The sequence below is a fragment of the Bos taurus genome, chromosome 4 (assembly GCF_002263795.3).
Source record: "Bos taurus isolate L1 Dominette 01449 registration number 42190680 breed Hereford chromosome 4, ARS-UCD2.0, whole genome shotgun sequence".
Classification (NCBI taxonomy): Eukaryota; Metazoa; Chordata; class Mammalia; order Artiodactyla; family Bovidae; genus Bos; species Bos taurus.
In genome coordinates, this window is record NC_037331.1 from 44,505,965 (window position 1) to 44,531,446 (window position 25,482).

General features: G+C 38.4%; 2 protein-coding genes across 2 annotated transcripts in view; one reads left to right on the forward strand and one right to left on the reverse strand.

The window, feature by feature from the left end:
- The window catches only part of NAPEPLD (N-acyl phosphatidylethanolamine phospholipase D), a 92,363-nt gene extending 81,142 nt beyond the window's left edge, over positions 1-11,221 (reverse strand). The window contains exon 1 of the mRNA XM_024990878.2: positions 11,076-11,221. The gene's annotated coding sequence lies outside the window, so the exon portion shown is untranslated. The remainder of the gene's footprint in view (positions 1-11,075) is intronic.
- Positions 11,222-11,306: 85 nt separating this feature from the next.
- Positions 11,307-25,479, forward strand: PMPCB (peptidase, mitochondrial processing subunit beta). The gene is given in 13 exon segments (NM_001034613.1): positions 11,307-11,414; positions 12,512-12,652; positions 13,378-13,464; positions 13,922-14,051; positions 16,026-16,224; positions 16,654-16,733; positions 19,159-19,271; positions 20,095-20,238; positions 22,902-23,062; positions 24,692-24,777; positions 24,860-24,948; positions 25,117-25,192; positions 25,283-25,479. Coding segments are annotated over 13 exon segments (1,473 nt in total). The 5' UTR covers positions 11,307-11,312; the 3' UTR covers positions 25,348-25,479.
- The last annotated feature ends 3 nt before the right edge of the window (positions 25,480-25,482 follow it).

The following is a 25,482-nucleotide window of genomic DNA, read 5'->3' on the forward strand; positions in this document are numbered from 1 at the left end:
TGAATCACTTTTCTGTATGCCTGAAACTAGCACAATATTGTAAATCAATTGTACTTTAATTTTAAAAATCATCTCCGATTAACTTCCCTTTTTAATCATGATGAGATCAATGTTTAACATATTATAGATGTTCAGTACATTATTATAGATTGACTAATGGCAGCTCATAAGAGGATTTTAAGATTTATATCCAGTTTTAACATTAACTCAAAGTTCGTATATTTAAACCTTTACTTATATTTGGTCCAAGATAATTTAATTAAATAAGCTAGTAGGCTGAAAGAGAAAGAAACCCTTGGAGGAGGAAAGCATGGGTTTTAGAGTCAGAAAGCCTGAAATTAGATTCAGAGTTCAGACCTTCATTCACTTTGTGCCTTGGCAAGTGGCCTAATCCCCTTGAACCTCAGTTTTCTCACCTCTCTAATGTAGATAAAGAAACACCACCACCTGCCATTCTATTTTCTACCCCTCCACCCTCCTCCTCCTGAGCAAAGAATGTAAATTAGCGAAGTTTAGTTTTCTAAGTGCTTCCACTTAGAAACACATAAAGGAGCCCCATACAACTTCCAAGTCATAGTCCAAGATACCATGTATGCATTTTATCCATTACCAGCTACACTCATCTTGAAGACAGACACCAAAATCACAAATTCATTTATCTGTTCAACAACTTATGAGCTCCCCCACGGGACTAGACATGGTGCAACTTTTGGGGGTAAAACAGGCATGGTCCTCACTCTCACAGAGGACAGGGCTAATAGGGAAACAGGTACAATGAATTAACCCACAAACAAACATAAAATTGATATTTGTGAAAAGTGCAGTGAAGGAAAAGAAGGTGGACATGAGACAAAAATGAGGAATGTCACTTCTACTGTGGGCATCTTAGGGCAAGTTCTCTAGAAGTAGAGCCTGAAGTGGGGATGCCTGTGCAAGTGATTCATTGAGAGAGCACTCCCAGGAGTCCGGAAGGGAGTGACAGCAACAGAATGAGGGCAGGGGGAGAATCTGGGCGAAGGTGGGGTTAGGACCAGATGGTGAAGATGGGTGGGACCCAGATCTCTGTGCTTTTGAAAGTTCCTCTGGTGGTTTCCGGAGAAGGCAATGGCAACTCACTCCAGTATTCTTGCCTGAAGAATTCCATGGATAGAGGAGCCTGGTGGGTACAGTCCATGAGGTCACAGAGTCAGATACAACAGAGTGACTAACAATACTACTACTACTAGCTATCTCTATACAAACATGGTGAAATCAGCCAGGGTTAAGAAGAGAGGGATGCATACAAAAGATCCAGGTAGATAGAAAACCAAACTGACTTGACTAGCTTCTCTCCCTGGAAGCCTAAAGTTTTACTTATTTATTTTTGGTTGTGTTGCGTCTTCCTTGCTATGTGCTGGCTTTCTCTAATTACAGAAAGCGGGGTCTACTCTTCGTTGGGGTGTGTGGGCTTCTCAGTGCAGTAGCTTCTCTTGTTGCAGAGCATGGGCTGGTAAGTGCAGTGGGCTTCAGTACTTGCAGTGCAGGGGCTCAGTAATTGTGGCTCCTGGGCTTTAGAGCACTGGCTCAGTAGCTGTGGCGCAGGGGGCTTAGTTGTTCCGTGGCCTGTGGGAACTTCCTGAAACAGGGATTGAACCCTTGACCCCTGTATTGGGAGGCAGATTCCCAACCACTAGACACCAGGTGAGCCCCTCCCTGGAAATCTAAATTACTTAATTGGCAGATCATCATTCCTATAGTTTCTGAATTGCCTATTCTTTTCTCAGGTACCAGATAATGGAGAAAATGTTGAAAATAGGTTCAATTCTCACTTTTGTAAGAATCTTATGTCTGTTGAATAGCATCCTGTGACCCAGGTGATTTCGTACTCTTGTGTATTTGTGTTAAGATCTTTATAAAAGCTTCTCCAATATTTAATTAGAACCTAAGGCAATGGCACCCCACTCCAGTACTCTTGTCTGGAAAATCTCATGGATGGAGGAGCCTGGTAGGCTGCAGTCCATGGGGTCGCTAAGAGTCGGACACGACTGAGTGACTTCACTTTCACTTTTCACTTTCATGCATTGGAGAAGAAATGGCAACCCACTCCAGTGTTCTTGCCTAGAGAATCCCAGGGATGGGGGAGCCTGGTGGGCTGCCGTCTATGGGGTCGCACAGAGTCGGACACGACTGAAGTGACTTAGCAGATACTCTGTCTTCTACATTCCTTCTCTACCAGACCCGTTGGATGCCTCCTGTGAAGATTTAATAAGTTTAAGTCTATCCTAAAGATGTGACTTAGTGACTGAGCGCACACACACACACACACACACACACCCTACTGGAGTCATCCATAGCAGAATATCTTTCTAGAAGGTACTGTAGGTCTTCACTACAAAAAAGACAGAGTCTCTGGGAAGGTTTGTGGAGTAAATGGAGCCCAGGGGAAGAAACATTTAGTACATATCAGTCCAATGTGAGTCAAGGAGCACTGAATGGATAGTCAATGGAGAACAAGATGAGGAGGAAATTCATGATTTAAGAGTCCCAGAAAGACCACAGGGTATGCAAAAATCCTTGAAATTTGGAGTCATCTAGACTAGCAGAGGGAGAAGGCAATGGCACCCCACTCCAGTACTCTTGCTTGGAAAACCCCATGGATGGGCTGCAGTCCATGGGGTTGCGAAGAGTCAGACACGACTGAGCGACTTCACTTTCACTTTTCACCTTCATGCATTGGAGAAGGAAATGGCAACCCACTCCAATGTTCTTGCCTGGAGAATCCCAGGGACGGGGGAGCCTGGTGGGCTGCCATCTATGGGGTTGCACAGAGTTGGACACGACTGAAGTGACTTAGTAGCAGTGGTAGACCAGCAGAAAATAAAGGTGAGGAAGACATAAAATCAGATTTTGCTATCATCATAAATGCTGGACTTAATTTCCTATAGAAAAAACAGTGGCCTGAGTGGATGTAAGTGGGAGTTCAGATTTTTCATGAATTACTTTTCTCCTACCACACTTGTTTATAATTGATTCCTAGTTAATAAACACAAACCAGAACTTTGAAGGATGTGAAATTGTTTGTATAAAGTACCCTACATTTTCCTCTGCCTCTGTCCTCAAGGACAAATCAGGTAATCTATAAGAATGACAAACATAGACACACTTTCACACACTCACTCAAACTCAGAAACATTCAAGACATAGAAAAAATGCGTAAGAAGGACTTTGACAATAGTCATGTGGGGGGGCCATAAGCTACATTCCCAGGGATTGACTGTGGCCTCTGTTCCCATGGTGATTATACATTCAACTCAGGGCCTCCTTCCCACTCAATGTAACCTCCATTGAGAGGCAAAAAAACAAAAGGAAATAAAGCTAAAGCACTTCAGTGGTCCACACTGGGCACAAAGGCTGCTAGTACCATAGCCAGATGCAGAGAGCTGCTCCAACTGTCACATTACACACCTCATAGTTCGCTAATAGCTCCCTCCTCATTAGAGGGCCACTGTAGAAAATGCTGGATCAGGAAAGCTTTGTGAAACATGCAAAGATTTTTTTACTCCAATTCATTTGCAATTTGCTTTATTACCTTATTAGTTATGCACAGATGAACAATTCTAAATTTCTCTTCCTATATCAATTTGTAAGAACCTCTGTGACTAATGTGTGTGTGTGTGTGTGCGTGCGTGCACCTGACTGTGATACGTGATGATCAGTAGATAGAAACAGTACTTTTCCCACATGGTTCTTTTCCCACAATACAAAATTATTTTGGAACTGTAACTTCTTTTTTGCCTAAAATTCAACTTTTTATTTTGAAGTAAAAGAAATAATGTATAGAGATCTTATGTACCTTTTATCTATCTTGTCCAACGGTAATATTGTTCATAACTGTAATACAATATCACACCCAGGAAATTAACTTTTGATATCAAGTCTAAAAATTCTTCACCTAGCCCTACATCCCAAAGATTTTATGTTATGTTTTTCTAAAAGTTTTATAGTTTTACATTTAAGTCTATGATTCAATTTTAGTTGATTTTTATATAAGGTGTGTGATTTAGGCTGAGGTTCACTGAGGGAAGTGGGGAGGGTATCTAGAAATATCCAACTGCTCCAGCACCATTTGTGGGAAAGGGTATCCTTTGACCATTAAATAACTTTCTCATATTTGCCAAAAATTAGTTGGCTAGATGTGTGTGGGTCTATTTCTGGCTTGAGATAATCACAAAAGATTGAGATGAAAATGACAAAGCTTCAAGAACTTGGAGAGATGCTAATAAACATGGAAGACAGATAAAGTAATTCATCATAAAGAGAACTGTTATCCCCAATAAAGAACTCACTGAGTGGAATGCCAGAATATGTAAACAAAGAGAATTTTCCTAAAATGAAGAAAGATGTGAATCTGCAGATTGAAAAACTATATTGTGTTCCCTGAAATTTTGATGAAAATCACTGAACACAAAAATTACTCAAAAAAAGAAAAAAATTACTCAATATTATGATATATCCATAGTTAAGTTATTAGACTTCAAGGGTAAACTATTTTTTTCTTAGATTTTCAAACAGACAAAGTGAGCCATACTTAGGGTAGTTAAAACAAATCTGGTTAGCCTCTGTTTCTCCAAAGCAATATTGAAGAAAATAATGGAGCTGTGTTTATGAAATTCTGAGCAAACGAAAATGTGACCCAAGAATATCAAGCCCAGATAAAATATTGTTCAAGGATAAAGACAAAAGCAGATATTCTCAAACATGAAAAGCTTAAAGGAATTTGACATCCATAAAGAAACTTTCAAAACAACAAAACTAGCAACAACTATTTGAGAATGAAATTCAGTCAAAAGATTAATCAGTTTAGAAAAGCCGCATAAAAGGACTGGTGATAAACGTCAACCCATTTAAATATCATGACCATACCAACAATAGTGCTGAGACAATTAGACATCCTATCTCATATGGTATTATAAAAATTAACTCAAAATGGACCACAGACGTAGATGAAAGAACTAAAATTATAAAATTCTTAGAGGAAAACACAGATGTAAATCTTCATAATCTTTGTGCATTTTTTAATATGACACCTAAAACACAAGCAACTAAAGAAAAAAAACAAATACACTGGACTTCATCAAATAAAAACTTTTGTGCTTCACAGACTCAGTGGAGAGACTGAAGAAGCAAGGTCTGAAAATGAGTAGGAATCAGAGGCTAAGCAGGATGCGTACAACACAGCCTCCACCGGGAGTTCAGTGCCTCCAACACGCCTGGGCTCTCCAGGGGCCACTTCTGCTATAAGTCATTTCCCCACCTCCCCTACAGTCCCCCAGACATCAAAGTCATACTCAAATCCCAATGAGATACCATTTCACCTCCACTAGGATGGCTAAATAAAAAAAAAGACAATAACAACTAGTGGTATGGATGTGGAGACATTAGAACCCTTACGTGCTGCTAGTGGCACTTTGGAAAACAATATGATGGTTCTTCAAAAAGTTAAGTGTAGAGTTACCATTTGACACAGCAATTCCACTCCTAGGTATATACCTGAGAAATGAAAACAGATGTCCGCTTGTATACTGATGTTCATAACAGCATAAGTCATAAGAACAAAAAGGTGGAAATGATCCACAGGTGTATATCCATGAAACAACATTATTCAGTAGTAAAATGAATGAAGGACTTACATGTTCGGCGACATGGACGAACCCTGAAAATACTATGTAAAGTGAAAGAAGTATAGTCCTTGATTACAAGAAACAAGTATACTCAATGATTATATGAAAGACTATACATTCTATTACACCATTTTTAGAAATGTCTAGAAAAGGCAAAACTGTCAAGAAACAAAGTAAATTTTTTGGGGTAGTTACCTAGGGTTGGGGGAAAAGGTAAGAGTGGAGGTTGACAGCAAAGGGTATGGGTTTCTTTTTTTGAGGTAAATAAAATGTTCTGGAATTGGTGGTGATGGTGACCCAACTCTGTGAATATACTGAAAGTCACTGAACCGTATAATTTAAGTGGCAGGATTATATGATGTGTGAATTATTTCAAAATTGTTACCAAGACTTGGATAAAGGATTTGAATAGATATCTTAGTTGTTCTGCTTTTAAGATTTTCTCTTTCTATAGTTTTATCATTATGATATGTCTAGGTGTAGACGTCTTAGAGTTTATTCTACTTTGACTTTGTTCAGATGTTTAGACATGTAGATTAGTGTTTTCCATCAAATTTGGGTGTTTTGGATCATTATTTCTTCAAAGATACTTTCCCTCCCTTTCTCTCTGTACTTTCTGTCTGGAACTCCCATCATGTGCATGTTGGAATGCATGAAGGTATCTCAAAGAAATCTGAGGATCTGTTCATTTCCCTTCATTTTTTTTCTCTTAAACTCACCGACTGTTAATCTCAGTTGATCTATCATCACTTTCTGGCTCTTTCTTCTACCTGTTCATAGCTGCTGTTGAGCCCATCTAATGAATTTTCCATTTCATTTATTATATCTTTTAATTTCAGGCTTTTGACTTAAAGATAATTACTATCTCTTTCTTGATATTCTGTATTTGATGAGACATAATTCTCATACCTTCCTTTAGTTGTTTAGACATTGTTTCCTTTAGTTTTGTGAACATTTTAAAAACATCTTATTTTAAAAGGTCTTTGTCTTTTTAGTCCAATGTCTTGGTTTCCTCAGGGACATTTACTTTGATGTTTTTTCCTGTGCGCGACTGTATTTTCTTAATTCTTTGAACTGTAATTTTTTTGTTGAGAACTAGACACTTAATATAATGTGTCAGTTCTGGATATCAGATTCCACTCTCTCCAAGATATAGTCGCTGCTATTTGCTTTAGTGACTTTTCTAAATGAATTCCTTAAATTCATGTGTTACCACTGAAGTTTCTGCTCAAATATCTTAATGGTCAGCTAATAATTACACAGATACTTCCATGAATGCCTAGATCCAATGAACTTCTCAGTCGTTGTCAAGAAGCTCTGTGTATACCTTCAACATTTAGCCAGGCAGTTGACAACTCAGCCTTAGCTTTTTCTTCCTGCTTGCACAGAGCCTCGAGGTCAGTCAGTGGGTTCTCAGGTCTCTCCTGGGCATGTGTACAGCCCTGAGTATGCACACAGCCATAGACATGTGCAGGGCTTTCCAGACTCCCAGAAATATGTCTGGGCTTTTTATTTTTTATTTTTATTTTTTTGTCTGGGCTTTTTAAAGCCTCTATAGGTAGACCTCAGAGATCTTGTAGGTTCAGTTCCAGACTACCACAATAAAGTAAATATTGTAATAAAGTGAGTCACATGAATTTTCAATTTCCCACTTTACATAAAAGTTATGTTTATACTATACTGCAATGTGCAATAGCACTATGTCTAAAAAGCCAATGTACAGACCTTAATTTAAAAATTATCTCTTGCTAAAAAGTGCTACCCATCATCTGGGCCTTAGTAACATTCAAGATCACTGACATCGCAGATCATCATAACAAATATAATAACAGTGAAGAAAGTTTGGAATATTGTGAGAATTACCAAAATGTGACATAGAGACACAAAGTGAGCAAATGACCCAGGAGAAAATGGTGCCAATAGGGTTGCCGTGAAATTTCAATTTTTAAAAGTCACAACATTTGTGAGACACAAAAAAGTATAGAGCAGTAAAATGAGGTATCCTTATATGGACAACTGAGGCCCTAGCTTTTTCTTTTAAGCTTCTTGGTTTGCCTATTGTTTGCTACCTCCAAGCAGCCACCTAAAGTTAGACAGCTGCCTCTAAATATTATCGACAAACATCTCCAGAAGAAGGCTTCTGGCCTCAAGTCAGGTCAAATAAAGGCAAACTCACAAGTGAGGTCATCCAAAAAAGCATGAAAAGTGAAAGATGTGAGGGTGTTAGTTGCTCAGTCATGTCAACTCTTTGCAACGCCATGGACTGTAGCCTACCATGCTCCTCTGTCCATGGAATTTTCCAGGCAAGAATACTGGAGTGAGTTTCCATTTCCTTCTTCAGGGGCCGTCCTGACTCAGGGGTCAAATCTGCATCTCCTGCATTGGCAGGCAGATTCTTTACCGCTGAGCCACCAGGGAAGCCCCAGTGGAGCATGAGACAGGTCAAATAATTTAGATTCTCTGGATTTGAGGCCTTGAAGGAATTCCAACCCAATTTTGCCCTCTCTGGTGGCTACCAGGCTACTGATTTTCACCTTGGTTGTGAGATCCTGGTTTTCAAGGGTACGAGTTAGGGGCAAGGGGCTAAAGACAGAGTTAAACACTATAGTTTTAAACCCTTAAGTTAGAATAGTATGAAGCTCAGTATTTTTACTGAGATTTCAGTGTTTTTACTGGATAAAAAAAAAAAATAGCACCCAGATTACTGCAAGCCTTGTTTAATTTTCAGAGTTTTGAAAATGTTGATTCTGGCCATTTTTATTTTTCATTTATTTATTTAGGCATGCTGCGTGGCATGCGGGATCTTAGTTCCCTGGCCATGGATCAAACCCATGCCCTCTGCAGTGGAGGCCCGGAGTCTTAACCACTAGACTACCAGAGAGTCTCATATTTTGGCCAATTCAGTTTTCTCATTTATTTTATGAAAAGAAGAGAGAATTTGCAGAGGTCTTTATCCTGTCATTTCCCCTGAGATCCTAAGCTAAGTTTGAATTAAGATGTGCTGAAATTTCCCAGGTGCTTCCTGTGGTTATACCTAAATATTTTTGTATATATGTATGATGCTTGTATTTCTTTATTGTTAACACACATTTGTTTTATAAACATGAAGGAATAAACTTGGCTGTCTTTATTATATAATAGATCCTGTAGGCTGAACCTGTGGATCATAGCAGAAGGGAGAGGTGGAGAGAGATGAGTCTGGAAAGATAAGCAGGAATCAGCTCATGAAGGGACCTATCTTCCATACTAAGGAGCCTTCACTTTATCCTGACCAAGGGAAGTTACTGGGGGGTTCTTCACAAAGGGACTATCATACTAAAAGTTGCACTCAAAAAAGACCCCTTGTTCCAAACACTATGACAGTTGGGCTGGAGTAGATTGAAAAGGCTGGAAAGGGGTGTATTAATTGGATGTTGAGAATGAGAAACAGGGAGGAGCTGAGGATTAAATCCAGGTTTCTGGTTTGGATGTCTAATGAATGGAGGTATCATTGGCTGTTTTCATTGACTATACAAGAATAGACTTAGGAGCAAGCCAGTGAAGTGCATTCTGGACAAGTTGATATTGAGGTGCCAATGGGATATTAAAGTGTAGTTGTCTAGTCACTGAATGGTTAAGTGGCCTGGTCTCAAAAGAAAGACAAACAGGGAAGGCCTCAGGTGAAAGTGGAAACCATCAGGGAGAGTGTGCAGTGGAAGAGGCCCAGGCCGAGGTCCAAAACCCTGGGGAACATCAGCTTTCAGCTTAAGGTAGGAAGCCTTAAGAGCAAAGGCTTTGGAGCTACAGCCTATTATTAGTATCCTGAACTCTAGTCATGTATGGATGTGAGAGCTGGACTATAAAGAAGGCTGAGTGCTGAATTATTGATGCTTTTGAACTGTGGTGTTGGAGGAGACTCTTGAGAGTCCCTTGGACTGCAGGGAGATCCAACCAGTCCATCCTAAAGAAAATCAGTCCTGAATAATCATTGGAAAGACTGATGCTGAAGCTGAAACTCCAATACTTTGGCCACCTCATGCGAAGAACTGACTCATTTGAAAAGACCCTGATGGTGGGAATGATTGAGGGTGGGAGGAGAAGGGGACGACAGAAGATGAGACGGTCGGATGGCATCACGGACTCAACGGACATGAGTTTGAGTAAGCTCCAGGAGTTGGTGTTGGGCAGGGAAGCCTGGTGTGCTGTAGTCCATGGGGTTGTAGAGTCAGACACGACTGGGTGTCTGAACTGAACTAAACTGAACTCAGGCAAGTTGTTTATACCAGTTTCTACATCTATAAAAGAGCACAGGAATAGTACAGTTAGTACAGTGCTGGCTATTTTTAGTCTCACTAAGATATATGTGCATGAAGAGCTGCCCAAGAAAGTAAAAGAAGGGACTAGAAGAAAGAGCAGCTCTTAAAGGAGGATTTTCCTGGTGCCTCAGTGGCAACTAGAGAGTAGCCTTTGCTCACTGCAACTAGATAAAAGCCTGCACAGCAACCAAGACCCAGCACTGCCAAAATAGATAAATAAAGTAAAATAGAATGATACAATGAGGAAAGTCCACCTCCCTGGTGGTCCAGTAGTTGAGACTCCTCTTCCAGGGCTTCGCTGGTTGTCTAGTGATTAAGAATCTGCCCACCAATGCACTGGACACAGTTCTATCCCTGGTCCAGGGAAGATCCCACATACCTCAGAGCAACTAAGCCTTGTGTGCCACAACTACTGAGCCCAAGAGAAGCCACTCCAATGAGAAGCCCGTGCAAGATAACAGAATAGTACATAATGGAACAATAGCACCCTTCTCTCTGCAAGTAGAGAAAGCCCCACTGCCACAGCAAGGAAGACCCAGCACAGCCAAACAAACAAACAAATCTTAACAGAAAGAGTCCTCTTCCAACACAGGGGATATGGGTTTGATCCCTGGTCACGGGAACTAAGATCTCACATGCCACAGTGCAACTACACCCACCGCGAGCAATTACTGAGCTACAATAGTTCATAGTCAACTACAGGCGCCCAAACTAAAGAGCCCCCGTGCTCTGGAGCCCCACCACCACTAGAGAAGTCTGCGCTTTGCAAGGAAGAACCCCGTGTACTGCAACTAAGACCCCATGCAGGAAAAAATAAACAAAAATTTTAAACAGATACAATGAAGAAAGAAATCCATGTCAAGGATTGTATGTCCATCTTTCAGCAGTTAGTGGCTTCACAACAATTTCTGTGGCATGGGATGAGCCAGACTGTAAGGTGCTGAAGTGTGAATAGGTGTCAACACTGATACTTGCTTCTCTCCCCTTACCACGCCCGTCCCATGCACTAGAGACTTCCTCTAAGGACAGTGAGGAATCATGTTCCTCATATTACGGATCAAATCCCTCCTTTTCCAATCAATTTTACCCACCACTGGGATAATATGTTGCCCCAAGTTACCTTTTTCTACATTTGTGCACTTGCACGTCGTAGGAGATAAAAGTAACCGCTGATACAGGGGCTTCTACAGACTCCCTAATTCGTGTTCTTCAGTCAGCACCATGTCCTGAAAGATTCCAAGACCGCTTACAGGACTGTCATTCCCATCATGGTCGCTAGGTGGGGTCCGCCCTCTCGTCTGGGACATCAGGTCATGACCCCGGAAGCACACCCTTCCTACAGTCCCAAACTGAGACGATGGCGGCGGCGGCGGTGGCCCGAGCGGTGCTATTTTCTGCGGCGCGGCGGCGGCTTTGCGGTTTCACCGAGAGGCTCCTAATCGGAGGCGCTGCTGGGCGGGTGAGCTTCCGTCTACTTGTCTGGGTGCCACCTGGAATCAGGCTAGACCGGGCCTTACCCGCAGGACCCTGTGCGGCGACCCTGAGTTAACGGGCGCCCGGCTGGGCCGCGGGCGCCCGGCTGGGCCGCGGGCGTCCGCCCCACACACCTCCACCTGCGGATCGGGCCTTAGCCGGGACCCGTGGGGCATCCGGCTGCCGGGGACGCTTATTCCCGTCGGCGCTGGGCTGGCTTTGGTCACCCGCAGCGCGTGACCTGCCAGGGACGTGTGGGATGACCGTGGTTTACTAACCCCCTCCCCCAGTTACTCAGTCATTATAAAGAGTGCGTGTTGATTATTAAAATCGCAGTGGTTACAATTGGCGGGGGTGGGGGGGTGGTGGTGGGGGTTGCTGTTAAAAACTGAGGACCCACCCCCATCCGCTCCGAGTTCCCTTTTTGCCTAAAACTGGCTGTCGTCCTGATCATCAGCTCTGGTTCCTGTGAACCCTGGGGCAGCTAAAGGAAAAGTTTGTCTGTATATGTATTTTTCTCGTAAGAGACTAGCTTTCTCTAGAGTTCGAGGGACTTTTAACATATGTATAAAGAAGAAAACATGTGGGGACCTGCGAATAGTCCATAGTCAATTAATCAGTCAGCCAGAGTGTATCTTGAGTAATTACCCTTCTTTCTACCCTCTTTTTCTGTCCTTTTCAAAACTTTGCTTTTCTTTAACAGTGGAAGCTAAGTATTTCTATGCTGTGAGTGTATTTTTATATTTTTTTCTCCTTTTCTTGACCTTTTTCTCCCCTTCTTGTTCCCTTTATGAGTACTAAACATTTCTAGAAGTATTGAAATAAAAGTAGTTTCTTTTAGGATAATGACAAAAACTGTTCATTTTTCTTCAGGAAAGGGCATGTTTGTAGACTTGTTGCTGGCTTTAGGAAAGTGGTTGGTCGAGGAATATTCCTAGGGTAGGCAAAGGGGTGGATCTAGTGAAGTAAAAGTTAAGGAGGAAAGAGTACTTTAGAGTCTCTTTGACATAGATTTGGTTTTCCAATCAGTAATTTGTATTAAGAACAGTGATATGTTTTGCTGCTTCCTTTCTCCCCAACCAGTCTTTATATTTTGGAGGAAACAGATTGAGAAGTACACAGGCTGCTGCACAAGTTGTTCTGAATGTTCCTGAAACTCGAGTAACCTGTTTGGAGAATGGACTCAGGGTGGCCTCTGAAGACTCTGGGCTTGCAACATGCACAGTAAGTGCTTTAGTTTGACCCCTCATTAGGAGACAGCAGACTGTACGTGTAAAGCTTTTCAGTAGGTTGGCAGGTAGTTGGAAGGAGCAGCAGTTATTTTGCCTTGACGAGTGATTGTCCCTTGTGACGCTTTTCTTGTAATACTTCCATACTGGATGCGTGTGTGCTTAGTTTAAGTGACTACATCTTGTAGCAGGTTGTACTGTGCAGTGTTGATAATAATGAGAGCCGTATACTTGCTGGACTACCGTGTGCTAGATGTTTTTACATATCTTGTCTTATTTGATCTTTAAAATACTTCTTTGTAGCAGGGATCATTTCATCCATTTGATAGTTGAAAAACAAGATTCGAGAAGTTAAATGGTTTTGTCCAAGGTCACAACTCATACATGACAGAACAGGATCTTAACCTAGATTTTCTGACAGTCTCTTCTGATGTTCTTTATCTTATACTTGATAATTGACTGTAGTAACACACTGGGCTAACAATCTGGGTCCTCAGTAAAGCTGCCAAGTAAGTGTTTGCGGCACCCAGTAGACTGACGACTAAAATTTTTAAATCTCATAATTCATAGGATTATATTGTCAATCCAGTCAAGAAAACTTTAATGTTAAGACTGGAAAGCATTTGTCAGAAAAAGGAAGAACACTGCTCCCACCCCTACCTTATCCCCTCAAAAGAAAGAAGAAGACGTCTTATCTAATTCTTACCTGACTATATTAAGGTTGGGCTCTGGATTGATGCTGGAAGTCGATATGAAAATGAGAAGAATAATGGAACAGCTCACTTTCTGGAGCATATGGCTTTCAAGGCAAGTTATAAAGATTATTTTTTAAATACATTTTAAGAGATAGTAAACACAAAGTCTTATTCTAAGACTACGTGATATAGTCTTATATATAAGACTATATATATGTCTTATATATACTACTTCAAAAGTATAGCATGTCTTATTTTTATTATTTTTTAGAATCTTTCTTTTTTCAGGATAATTACCTGGAATAATTACTGATAATTGCTCTGTAGAGGTGAAACAAAGATTTTCTCTTGGGATGTAAATGTCATCTGAAAGTATGTCACTATTTCTGAAGCCCGATGTAGTTTAGAAACCAAATTTGGTCCTTACATCAAACTGTACATAGGCTTCTGTCCTCACCTCTTATTCATTGTTTGAACTGTGTAGAACAAATGAGGGATAAAGGAAGAGATTTTATATTTATATATATATATTTTTTTTTTTTTTCCCCCCTCTCTCTCTTTTATTTCAGGGCACCAAAAAGAGATCCCAATTAGATCTGGAACTTGAAATCGAAAATATGGGTGCTCATCTCAATGCCTATACCTCCAGAGAGCAGACTGTATATTATGCCAAAGCATTCTCTAAAGATTTGCCAAGAGGTATTATTATTTATACTGCAGATATGTAATTTTCACAGGCATTCAGAAACAATTTAGTACTGTTTTCATTATGTTTCTTGAGAAAGAGTAAACCCCAGAAATGTGAAAATAAGTGAATCAAACTCCGGGTGAGGGGGCACCTATTTTTTCTACCAATATGACAAATGATATTAAATATTTATAGGCTGCAAGACTTGTACAAACCAGGTCCTAACACTTGATTCAAATATTAATTCCTCCAGAGTCATACCTGGGTAGTAAATGATTTTTAACTGTTTTATTATATGTTCACTTTTACTGTCTACTTTTTATTTTTGTTTTTTCTCTGTTCTGTTATCTGAATTTTTCATTTCTCTTACAAGCCAGAACATATTTTATATTTCTGACTGCCGGGCTTTGTTTTTGAACAGAACGTGCTTGCTTCTTTATTTCATTTGCATATTCTGGTTCCTCCTCCTGGAGTGCACTTCTTTCTTAGCTTCCTTTACATTAATTTCAATTTCAAATTTGAATTTCTAAAATTCAATTTATTTAAACTAAAACCCAAAAAAATAAACCTAAAACAGTTCACTCATTTTTCCCTCCCCCATCTCTGGTGATGACCAATCTGAATGAAACTGTATCATTAGAATACCTAAATATAGTTTGCCCCACCTAACTCCAGGTTGTTTGGGTTTGTAGCTGCTTCTGGAATAAACAAGTGATGGTATTATATATGTGTGTGTGTGTGTGTGTGTGTATGTAAATTCTTTAATACTTGTATATATCCTATTTCTGACTGCATTTGACTTAGAATATCTTTAAGGTCCAATTTAATTTCAGGTATGTTATTGAGGATCTATGCTTTTAAATTTCAGTATTAAATATACATTAGAAAGAAGATTCTTATTAAAACATAAATATTGGGAAATATGAATCCCCACTTTTAGGTACTAGTCTAGACTACTACTTCCAAATAGAGGAGGCTCTTCATACAGGATCTCTCATTTTCCCATCTGTCTTTGGGCTCTTCCTTACCCATCTGGGCCTTTACTTCTCTGGACAGATGGGATTTTATTGTTTTTAAATTTTATTGGAGCATTTTTTATTTGATTCACAACATGGTGTTAGATGGACAGATAGCTTTAATTTGGTTTTACAAATTATTTTTTCCTCTTGGTCATAATCTCAGTCCCAGCTTATTCTTGCAGTCTGTTTTGTCATTTTGGGCAATGTAGAGGTAATTAATTACAGAAGTCCTTGGTACTGAAACATTTTTGCTTCTGAAACAAGTCCACTTTAAGTGAACTTAAAGAACAGAAGTTTATAGCAGGGTAACATAATGAAAGTTGATAAATTTGTTTTCTGTTTACTAAAATTTAGATTGTGATTACAACTGTATACTAATTCTTCAAGGATAGTTTAGGTTTCTCTTTTTTGGAGAAGTATGTACTTTCTCTGATAAAATTGCTTAATAGCATGATATATCCTTTAGTTTACTTGTGACTTTTTACAAATTAGGGTTGTTTTTGTATAAATATTTGAAGGTTTTATCAGTTTTCCCCAAGGGTCACTTAATTATCCTTTGATAGTCACATGTATGTCTTTTGGGGTAATTATCCTTTTCTACAACTGTTAACTATTCCAGCTCTGTTGAATCATCATTTATCAGAGTCTTTGATAAACAGTCAGAATCTAACCAGCACTGACCATTAATTGTAATTAAGTGGGGAAAGATGTTTGAGACGACACTAATTCTCGCAAATTTAGGAATTTTCTCCAAGCTCATCTGTACCACAGGGGATTATATTTTTCATTTTAATTTATTCCTTTTAGGTATATCAAATGTACAGAAACATTTATTTCTTCCAGTGTAATAATCATTTATTCAGTATTGAGTGCTGGTCACTATCATGGTTTCTGATGCTAATTTAATAGATATTAATAGTGAAAATTAAGACTCAGTGTTTCTTCCTGTGTTTTATTTTCAATTAGCTGTAGAAATTCTTGCTGATATAATACAAAACAGCACATTGGGAGAAGCAGAGATTGAACGTGAACGTGGAGTAATCCTTAGAGAGATGCAGGAAGTTGAAACCAATTTACAAGAAGTTGTTTTTGATTATCTTCATGCTACAGCTTATCAAAATACTGCACTTGGACGGACAATTTTGGGACCAACTGAAAATATCAAGTAGGTATAATTCTCAGATTTTTTTTTTGAGAAAAAATTTGAATTGTGAAAATTAACATTCACAAACATTCAAAAAGTATGTTTCAGAAAGTAATTTTTTACCCCCAATAATCTGAATGAAATGGTATCATTATAGTACTTGAATGACCCTTTAGCCCTACTTGACTTCAGGTATCTGGGTCCTATTTCTGGAGTAAACAAGTGATGATACTACATTTTATATATATATATATGTTGAAATTCTTTGATACTTGTTGTATATATCCTATTTCTGACTGCATTTAACTTAGAATAACTTTAATATCCAATTTAATTGGATATTAAAGGTATATTATGTGAGGTATATTATGTGAGGTATAAAGGTATATTATGTGAGGATCTTTGCTTTTAAATTTCCCTTTAGTACTGCTTTTCTTACTCCATTTACAGATCTATAAATCGTAAGGACTTAGTGGATTATATAACCACACATTATAAGGGACCAAGAATAGTACTTGCTGCTGCTGGAGGTAAGTTTAAATTTCTACGACTATTTTAAACAGTGATATGCTTATCAGTTTGATCCTGTTGGGAGATATCTTTAGAGTTTTCATTTACAGAGCAAATTGTTTAGTATGCTGGGTAAGGGCAATGCGGAACACTGAAACTGGACTTCCCCCGTCTTCTCTTTACTTAGTAGAGTTTTTTAATAGGAAAGCTTAGTGACCCTCTAGTATATAAGTGTACATACATAATGGAATTTACTTGCAAGGAAAGGGCAGATGGGTGAGCTGGAAGATAATGACAGTGGAAGATAGTGTTCAACAGTTTGGGAATCTCTTGAGATTTTAAATTATTTCTTGAGAACTAGCTTCATCCTTGGTCAGGCATGGCCCGAGTATGTTACGTTGTTTATTCATTCTTTGATCTGTTCGTTCATTCAGTAGATCTGCTAATTACTGAGAAGGGGAAGTATACAAGGGATTTTGAGACTATTTAATGGGAATTTGAACATGAAAGTGGCATGAGGACAAGGCCTCCTTGGAGGAACAGAGAAAGTAAGTTCAGGTTAGATTTTGCTAGATTTCCTGGTAGTCTGAATTTAGGCAAATAGTACATTTTATTGGTTTCCAGTTTTATTTTCTCTTTTTAAGACAAAACGAAGATTTACATGGCATGTTCTTTTGTGTAAATTTTCCTTTAGAAATGATAATAATTTAAAATTCTAGTTGGCCAGGATAGACTTTATTACTTGGGAATAATGAAGAAGATGAAAATGAGGTTAACTGTCAGAAACATGGTACCTTTGTGTGGCTCTGTGTGCTCTAAAGTTCTCGAGTTAGTAACACTGTTTCTAAAATGGCTGGTGGTGACTGGAGTTCCACAGTGAAACTGCCTTGGAAAGGGGACACTGTTGGTTGGATGGGGCCTCAACAACTAAGTTGTCTAGGAGATTCTGCCATTGTTGGTGGCATATGGATGCAGTGGGTTTTGTCACACAGTTCATTGGTTCATTTTGACATTGTCAGAGTTGGGATATCTTACAATTAATGGCCTATCCTAGATTAATTAGCATATTGTCTTATTGGTACATAAGCGATGATGTTTCTTATAAGCAGTGGCATTATAAATTCAGTGAAACAGGCCAGACCCAGCTTCATTAAAAAAAAAAAGAAAAGAAATTATTGGCTCCCCTGCCTTTTAGATAGAGGTAAGTAGAGGTGGTACTGGGACAGGAGCTGAAAGTCTGGAACATCCAACCAGGAGGGCTACAGATAAAGGTAGTAAAACAGTGGAGGTGGTTGCCAGGTGCTGAGAATTGTGTCCATGCTCACGGGTCTACCCTCTGCTTGTCATCTTTGTACCACCAAGTTCTTCCTATTGTCACCGTCTGGACTGATAATCAAGGTGGCTCTCCTATGTAGTGATTGTGAAAAGAACGTGTATATAATCATTCACTGTCTTGTTTTATACCAGAGATTCTTTGGAAAATATGGGTGTAAGTTGTGCTTTTATGTTCTAATGGAATGTTTCATTAAAAAAAAAATTGCGTGGCGATATTTTTTAAGGCACTTACCCATGCCTGAATTAGTCTTGTAAGTTTAAGAATCTTTCACTGAATCTCTTTAGGCTCAAGTTTGGAAAATAGGGCTATAGAATCCAAGTACTTCTTAAATTTTGGATAGCAAATAGTGAGTGTTTGATTAGCTATGAATTTATTCAGGAATCTGTATGAGGTTATTTTAGTCCTGAATTTTGATAGCAGAGCACAGAGAATAAAGTATGTCCAGCTTTCTTTAAATGATACAGAGCTCATATTCTTTTCTACTTTAAAAATTTTATTGAAAAGTGACCCTTTTTTGCTAGTTTGCAACTAGGACTTTTGGGGGCTTCCCTAGTGGCTCAATTGGTAAAGAATTCACTTGTAATGCAGGAGACTGCCTACAGTGCAGGAGACCCAGGTTGGATTCCTGAGTCAGAAAGATCCCCTGGAGAAGGAAATGGCAACCCACTCCAGTATTCTTGTGTGGGAAATCCTATGGGCAGAGGAGCCTGGTGGGCTACTGTCCACGGGGTCGCAAGAGCTAGACATGACTTAGCAACTCAACCACCATCACCACCACCATTTAGGACTTTTAATTACTTAATATAACATGATTTTGTATGGAAAGTAATACCTTCAAGCTATCTTATCCTTATCTTTGAATCAGTGGATGAAAACTGATTGTTATTCAGAATGAGAAATCTGTGCAACTGCAAGTCTTATCAACCAGGTATAAAATGTGCTTTGTGAGCTTACTCTTGAAAAGGCTTTTTACTGACTGCAAGTAGTCCTTGTGTAACCTGTATCAGTTATACCACCTTAAGCTCATTGTAAACAGAAGTACTGGCAGTTAATTGTGTGCTTTACATTTTATTGCTGCTGGATATATGAAATATTTTCCTTCAATTTAGGAGTTTCCCATGATGAGCTGCTTGACTTAGCAAAATTTCATTTTGGTGAATCTTTGTCCACACACAAAGGAGAAATACCAGCTCTGCCTCTGTGCAAATTCACAGGAAGTGAGGTAGGCCGAGCGTCCTAAGCTTTTAACCCTTTTGGTTTCTTGTGTTGTATTTATGACCGTTCGTACAAAATGTGCCTGTTCCTAACAGTAAAATGGAGGAAACCAAAGGAGTCCAAATGCATATGGATTCAGTTGCTTATATTTCTTCCTGTTCCATGTATTTAACCACCTATTTTTCTTTTTTAAGGAAAGTATTATTTGGTCTTTTTGTGCTTTTTGACATTATGCCTATTTTCCTATTGGCAGGGCATAAAAGTAATCTTTTATTTTAAAAACATCCCACATTTTGACACTATTAGATTTATTCCTGACTGAGTCTACCCACAGTACATTTCTGGGCGTAGCTGTTAAAGCCAGAACGTCTAGAGAAATCTGCTCTCTGTCAGCTATTTCTTTAAGCCTCATTAGAAGCTTTGTTTGCCACATTAGGGATGATGCTCATATATTAGTATCTGGAAAGAAGCCTGATTTTGGCAGTTACATGAGACTAGCATTGGCAGTACAAAAATAAGCCTGTTGAGATTAGCCTAAATTTAGACAGAAAAATTCAGACTGATGATTATTTTTGCCAGTTAAATAATGCAAAGCTTTTTGACCACATTAATTATCTGGTAGCTACGTGTCTGTAGTATTTCAACTAGAGATCTTTTGGTGAAATCCTTCTGAACTATGGAGTATAATGAGGCCTGATTGTTTAAAAAACAAGAGTGTCATGGTGAGCGTTTTAAGTTTGCAATTAATAGCACTGGTGAATTAGTTTATTGTCAAGCATGTTATAGAGTGGTAATCTCAACTAGAGCTTTGCATCCTTTATCCCAACTAGATTCGAGTGAGGGATGACAAGATGCCTTTGGCACATCTTGCGGTAGCTGTTGAAGCTGTTGGTTGGGCACATCCAGATACAATCTGTCTCATGGTTGCAAACACACTGATTGGCAACTGGGATCGCTCTTTCGGAGGAGGAATGGTATGTGATTTTAAAAGTAAATTTCCATAATAAATGAGAAGATAAAACTGTGCTATGAATTTTGACTTACATATGAACTGATCCTGGATTGCTCCCAGGCAAGAAAAAAAACTTTCTTTTGGTGTATTGTTAAATTTTGATTAAGGATAGACGGATTCATTGATAGTACTATATCAACATTAATATCCTAATTTTATAACTGTAGTAAGGTTAAATTCATTGTTTTTCAGAAGTGCATATTAAGTATTTGGGGGTAAAAAGGATATTTGCACTATATTCTCAAACAGTTGAAAAATATGTTAAAGAGAATTGATAAAGGAAAATAAGTTAACAATTGTTAAGGAATTTGGAAAAGGTAATTCTTTGTACTATTTTTGTTCCTATTCTGTTATGTCTGAAGTTACTTCAAAATTTATCTCATCCTCTGCTGCCCCCTTCTCCTCTTGTCCTCCATCTTTCCCACCATCAGGATCTTTTCCAGTGAGCCAAGCCTTCACATCAAAGTATGGTGGCCAAAGTATTGGAGCTTCACTTCAGCATCAGTCCTTCCAATGAATATTCAGGGTTGATTTCCTTTACCATTGACTAGTTTGATCTCCTGGCAGTCTAAGGGAGTCTCAGGAGTCTTCTCCAGCACCACAATTTGAAAGCATCAATTCTTCGGTGCTCAGTCTTTTTATGGTCCAACTCTCGAATCAGTATTTGACTGCTGGAAGAACCATAGCTTTGACTATATGGATGTTTCTCAGCAAAGTTATTTCTCTGCTTTTTAATACACTGTCTAGGTTTGTCAGTTTTTCGTCCAAGGAGCAAGGATCTTCATTTCATGGCTGTAGTCACCATCCACAGATTTTGCAGCCCAAGAAAATTTGTCACTGCTTCCACTTTTTCCCCTTCTATTTGCCATGAAGTGATGGAACTGGATGCCATGATCTTAGTTCTTTGAATGTTGAGGCTTAAGCCAGCTTTTTCACTCTACTCTTTCACCCTGAACAAGAGGGTCTTTAGTTCATCTTCATTTTCTGCGATTAGAGTGGTATCCTCTGCATATCTGAGGTTATTGATATTTCTCCCAGCAGTCTTGATTCCAGCCTGTGATTCATCCAGCCTGGCATTTCGCATGATGTACTCTACATAGAAGTTAAATAAGCAGGGTGACAATATATAGCCCTGTCATACTGCTTTCCTAATTTGGAACCAGTCCATTATTCCAAGTCTGGTTCTAACTGTTGCTTCTTGACCTGTGTACAGGTTTCTCAGGAGACAGGTAAGGTAGTCTGGTATTCCTATCTCTTTAAGAATATTCCACAGTCTGTTGTGATCCACACAGTAAAAGGCTTTATTGTAGTCAGTGAAGCAGATGTTTTTCTGGAATTCCCTTGTTTTCTCTATGATCCAGTGAACATTGGCCATTTGATCGCTGGTTCCTCTACCTTTAGTCTATACACAGTTTGTACACCTGGAAGTTCTTGATTAACATACTGCTGACACCTAACTTGATGGATTTGGATTTTGAGCATAAGCTTACTTGCATATGAAGTGAGTGCAATCGTATGACAGTTTGAACATTCTTTGGCATTTCCCTTGGAATGAAAACTGACCTTTTCCAGTCCTGTGGCCACTGCTGAGTTTTCCAAATTTCCTGACAGTATATACTGAGTGCAGCACCTCAACAGCATCATTTTAGGATTTTAAATAACTAACAAAATGTATATATTTGTACTCAAAGACTTTGACAAAATATATTTCATACAAATATCTTAGGTTCACATGCTATATTTCAGATTTTTAGGCAAACTGCCAAAAGCTCTACAAAGTACGTTGGTAATAGTGCATTATTTTACTTCTTAAATTAACTTTTTAACTTTTTTGTTGGCAAAGCAAATTGGCATAGTTTATTCAGTTTTTTGGTTTATGTGGTTTTTATAAGTGATTATTCAGCAAAGCTGGAACACATAATTAATAACCATATCCCACGTCAGTCAGTGCTAGAAGTGGAATGCTGGGTTGGATTAGCCAAGGGATCCTGAGAATGTGCTTGAACTACAGTATGTGAGATCATCCCATTTTTAATTTTAGGGATAGCTCTGTCCTGACGGGATCTGTCACTTCTTTTTTTTGGTTTTAATTTTTATACTGTAGTTGATTTACAATGTAGTTGTGTTAGTTTTGGGTATGTAGCTAAGTGATACATATTTGTATAAATCCATTCACAGAGTATTACTTAAGAGTTCCCTGTGGCATGCATAGGTCCTTGTTATTTTATATATAGTGGTGTGTATACGTTAATCCCAAAGTCTGTGAGTCTGTTTCTCTTTTGTAAATAGGTTCACTTGTATCTTTGTTTTTTAATATTCTACATTTATATAAGTGATATATTTGCTTTTCTCTGACTTAGTATGATTATTATTTTAGAAGTGGGTGCAAATTCTAAGGATTAACTCTTTTAACATTATGACTTTCTCTGAGGATGATGCATTGGGCTGGTGAGGTAACTATAATTCTTAGTTTCATTGAATTTTCACTTTTTATTGAGATATTGCTGAATAAAACTGAGAAACTCAGCCTTTTTGGGCAGTCACTATTTCTACATGTCATTTTTCTTTCTGGTAGTCTGCACATGTATACCTACAGTTCTTCTGGACAATTTCTTTTCCTTTCAGAATTTATCTAGCAAGCTGGCCCAGCTTACCTGTCATGGCAACCTCTGCCATAGCTTCCAGTCTTTCAACACTTCCTACACAGATACAGGATTGTGGGGAATCTATATGGTTTGTGAACCAGCCACTGTTGCAGATATGCTACATGTTGTTCAAAAAGAATGGTGAGAAAATAATTTAAATCTTGCTTAAGAATTACCAATTCAGACTATTTTCTTTTACACTGTTGACGGTGATTAATTTTTTATGGTGATAGCATTTTATTAAGAGAACAAGACTAAGTACTGTTCTACAGTAGCAACTGTTGCAATGTTTTAAAGATCACATTTCTTCTGGGTTTCATGTGAAGCTGATTTATATTATAGAAACTTCTTCTTTTTTTTTTTTTAATATTTTGCTTTATGAATATTCACAGAGATATTTAATATCCAAAGAGATCTTTTTTTTTTTCTTTTCATGTAGACATAAGTTGTCAAACATCTTAAAACCTATAACTTGATTATCATCCCTTATGGGAAGTCCCTGTAGCAAGTTTTTACTACCATACTGGCTCAACATATTGTAATTCATACACTATCAAGATCTCTGAAAAATCATTGTTCATCTCTGTGTGACTAGGAGTATGAAATACCCTTTCTTTTATGGACCTTTGTCCCATAAATGTTAATGCACCCATGAAACTGATCTGATGTCTTTTAATTTTATTTTTGAAATCTGGTACTGAATCCCTAGATTATACTATCAGGACAATGTCATTGAAGAACAGCTCTGGGCAAAAATATGAAGTATGAAGCTTATTTCCTTCCCATTAGATTTATCTGTGCTGTCCTGATAAACTTCCCATGCCTATCACAATAACCAAAAATAAACTTCTTAATCATTAAGTAGCAGATTACTTCAGAAAGATCTTAAAAGTTAAAAATGTTTAAACGCCAACTAGAATTTTAGGAAATATTTCTAAACCTATTTGGCTTGGAAAGGCTGTGTTAAAAATGAATCTGAAGTTGCCATTGCTAAAAGAAATGTAGTGTTTTAGTCAAATCTAGTACCTTGAGACAGGCAGAAGGTCCCACGGCTTCTTGGAAAACTGTTATTTAGCTCTGGTCCCTTTCCTACACCATTCTTAAATGGTTTACGCTCTAGCTAGATGTGAAGTGAAGTGCAGTAGCTCAGCTGTGTCCAACTCTTTGTGATCCCATGGACTGTAGCCTTCCAGCCTCCTCCATCCATGAGATTTTCCAGGCAAGAGTACTGGAGTGGGTTGTCATTTCCTTCTCAAGGGGATCTTCCTGACCCTGGGATTGAACCCTGGTCTACCACATTGCAGGCACACGCTTTACTGTCTGAGCCAGACTTAAAGAGATGTAATCATTAACTTAATTATTAGGTTTAAATTAGACTCAGCTAGATTCTTTTGAGAAACCAGTGACCCACTGATCTATCTATCCCCTAGCAAGTCAGATCCTAACACATGGGGATTCACAAATTTTCAAAATGACTGTAGAATTTCTCAAAATGCAGTCAGCCTATTTTTATATTGTAGTGAATCTCTGCTAACCATATCCCTTTTGAGAAATTAACCCTACCAGGAAAATTATCAGTAATATTTTAACTTTGTGTAACCTGTTGGGATCAATAGTAATTTCAACTTTTTACTAAATTGAATTCATAATCAATTGTACATTGTGGTATAACAGAGAATATAGCATCCTTTCTTTCTTTAGGTCATTAACTCATAAAACACGTAACATTTTCAAATTACTTGACCTTTGATTTTTCCAAATGGCTTTTAGGATGCGACTGTGTACAAGTGTCACTGAAAGTGAAGTTGCTCGTGCCAAAAATCTTCTGAAAACAAACATGTTGCTGCAACTTGATGGTAAAAGAATAAAGACTTAGGTCTTTTTTTCACATGGTTTATCTAGATTCCAGTCCTTAGTTTTCTTTTTTCATTAAAACAGGTTCCACTCCCATCTGTGAAGATATAGGTAGGCAAATGTTATGCTATAATCGAAGAATTCCCATCCCTGAGCTTGAAGCAAGAATTGATGTAAGTAGTCCTTAGATACTGTTGGATCTTGTGTAAAACAATCTTTGTTATTAATACAACAGCTCAAGATAGGTATCATAAAATTTGCTTTAGCTCTAAAATATTCCAGGTATACAATGTCTTTACTAATACAAAAAACCTCGAATGCTTGTATCTTCAATTTTTCAGGCTGTAAATGCTGAGATAATTCGAGAAGTGTGTACCAAATATATTTATGATAAGAGTCCAGCTGTTGCTGCTGTTGGTAAGCCTGACTCCTAGTCTCCCATGCAGAAAGTTGGCTAAGGACTTTCCTTTTATTTAGTTATAACTGTCTTTTCTTTTAAATCCTTAGGTCCTATTGAGCAACTACCAGATTTTAACCAGATTTGCAGTAACATGCGCTGGCTTCATGATTAAAAATGCTCCTAATAAACATTTGGAACATTATAAAACTGAGACCCTCAAGTTGTAAAGAAAAAAAAAAAATCTATACTGGTAAATATGAATAAAATACTGTATGTCAGACTTTGAAAAGATAAGACCACCACAGTG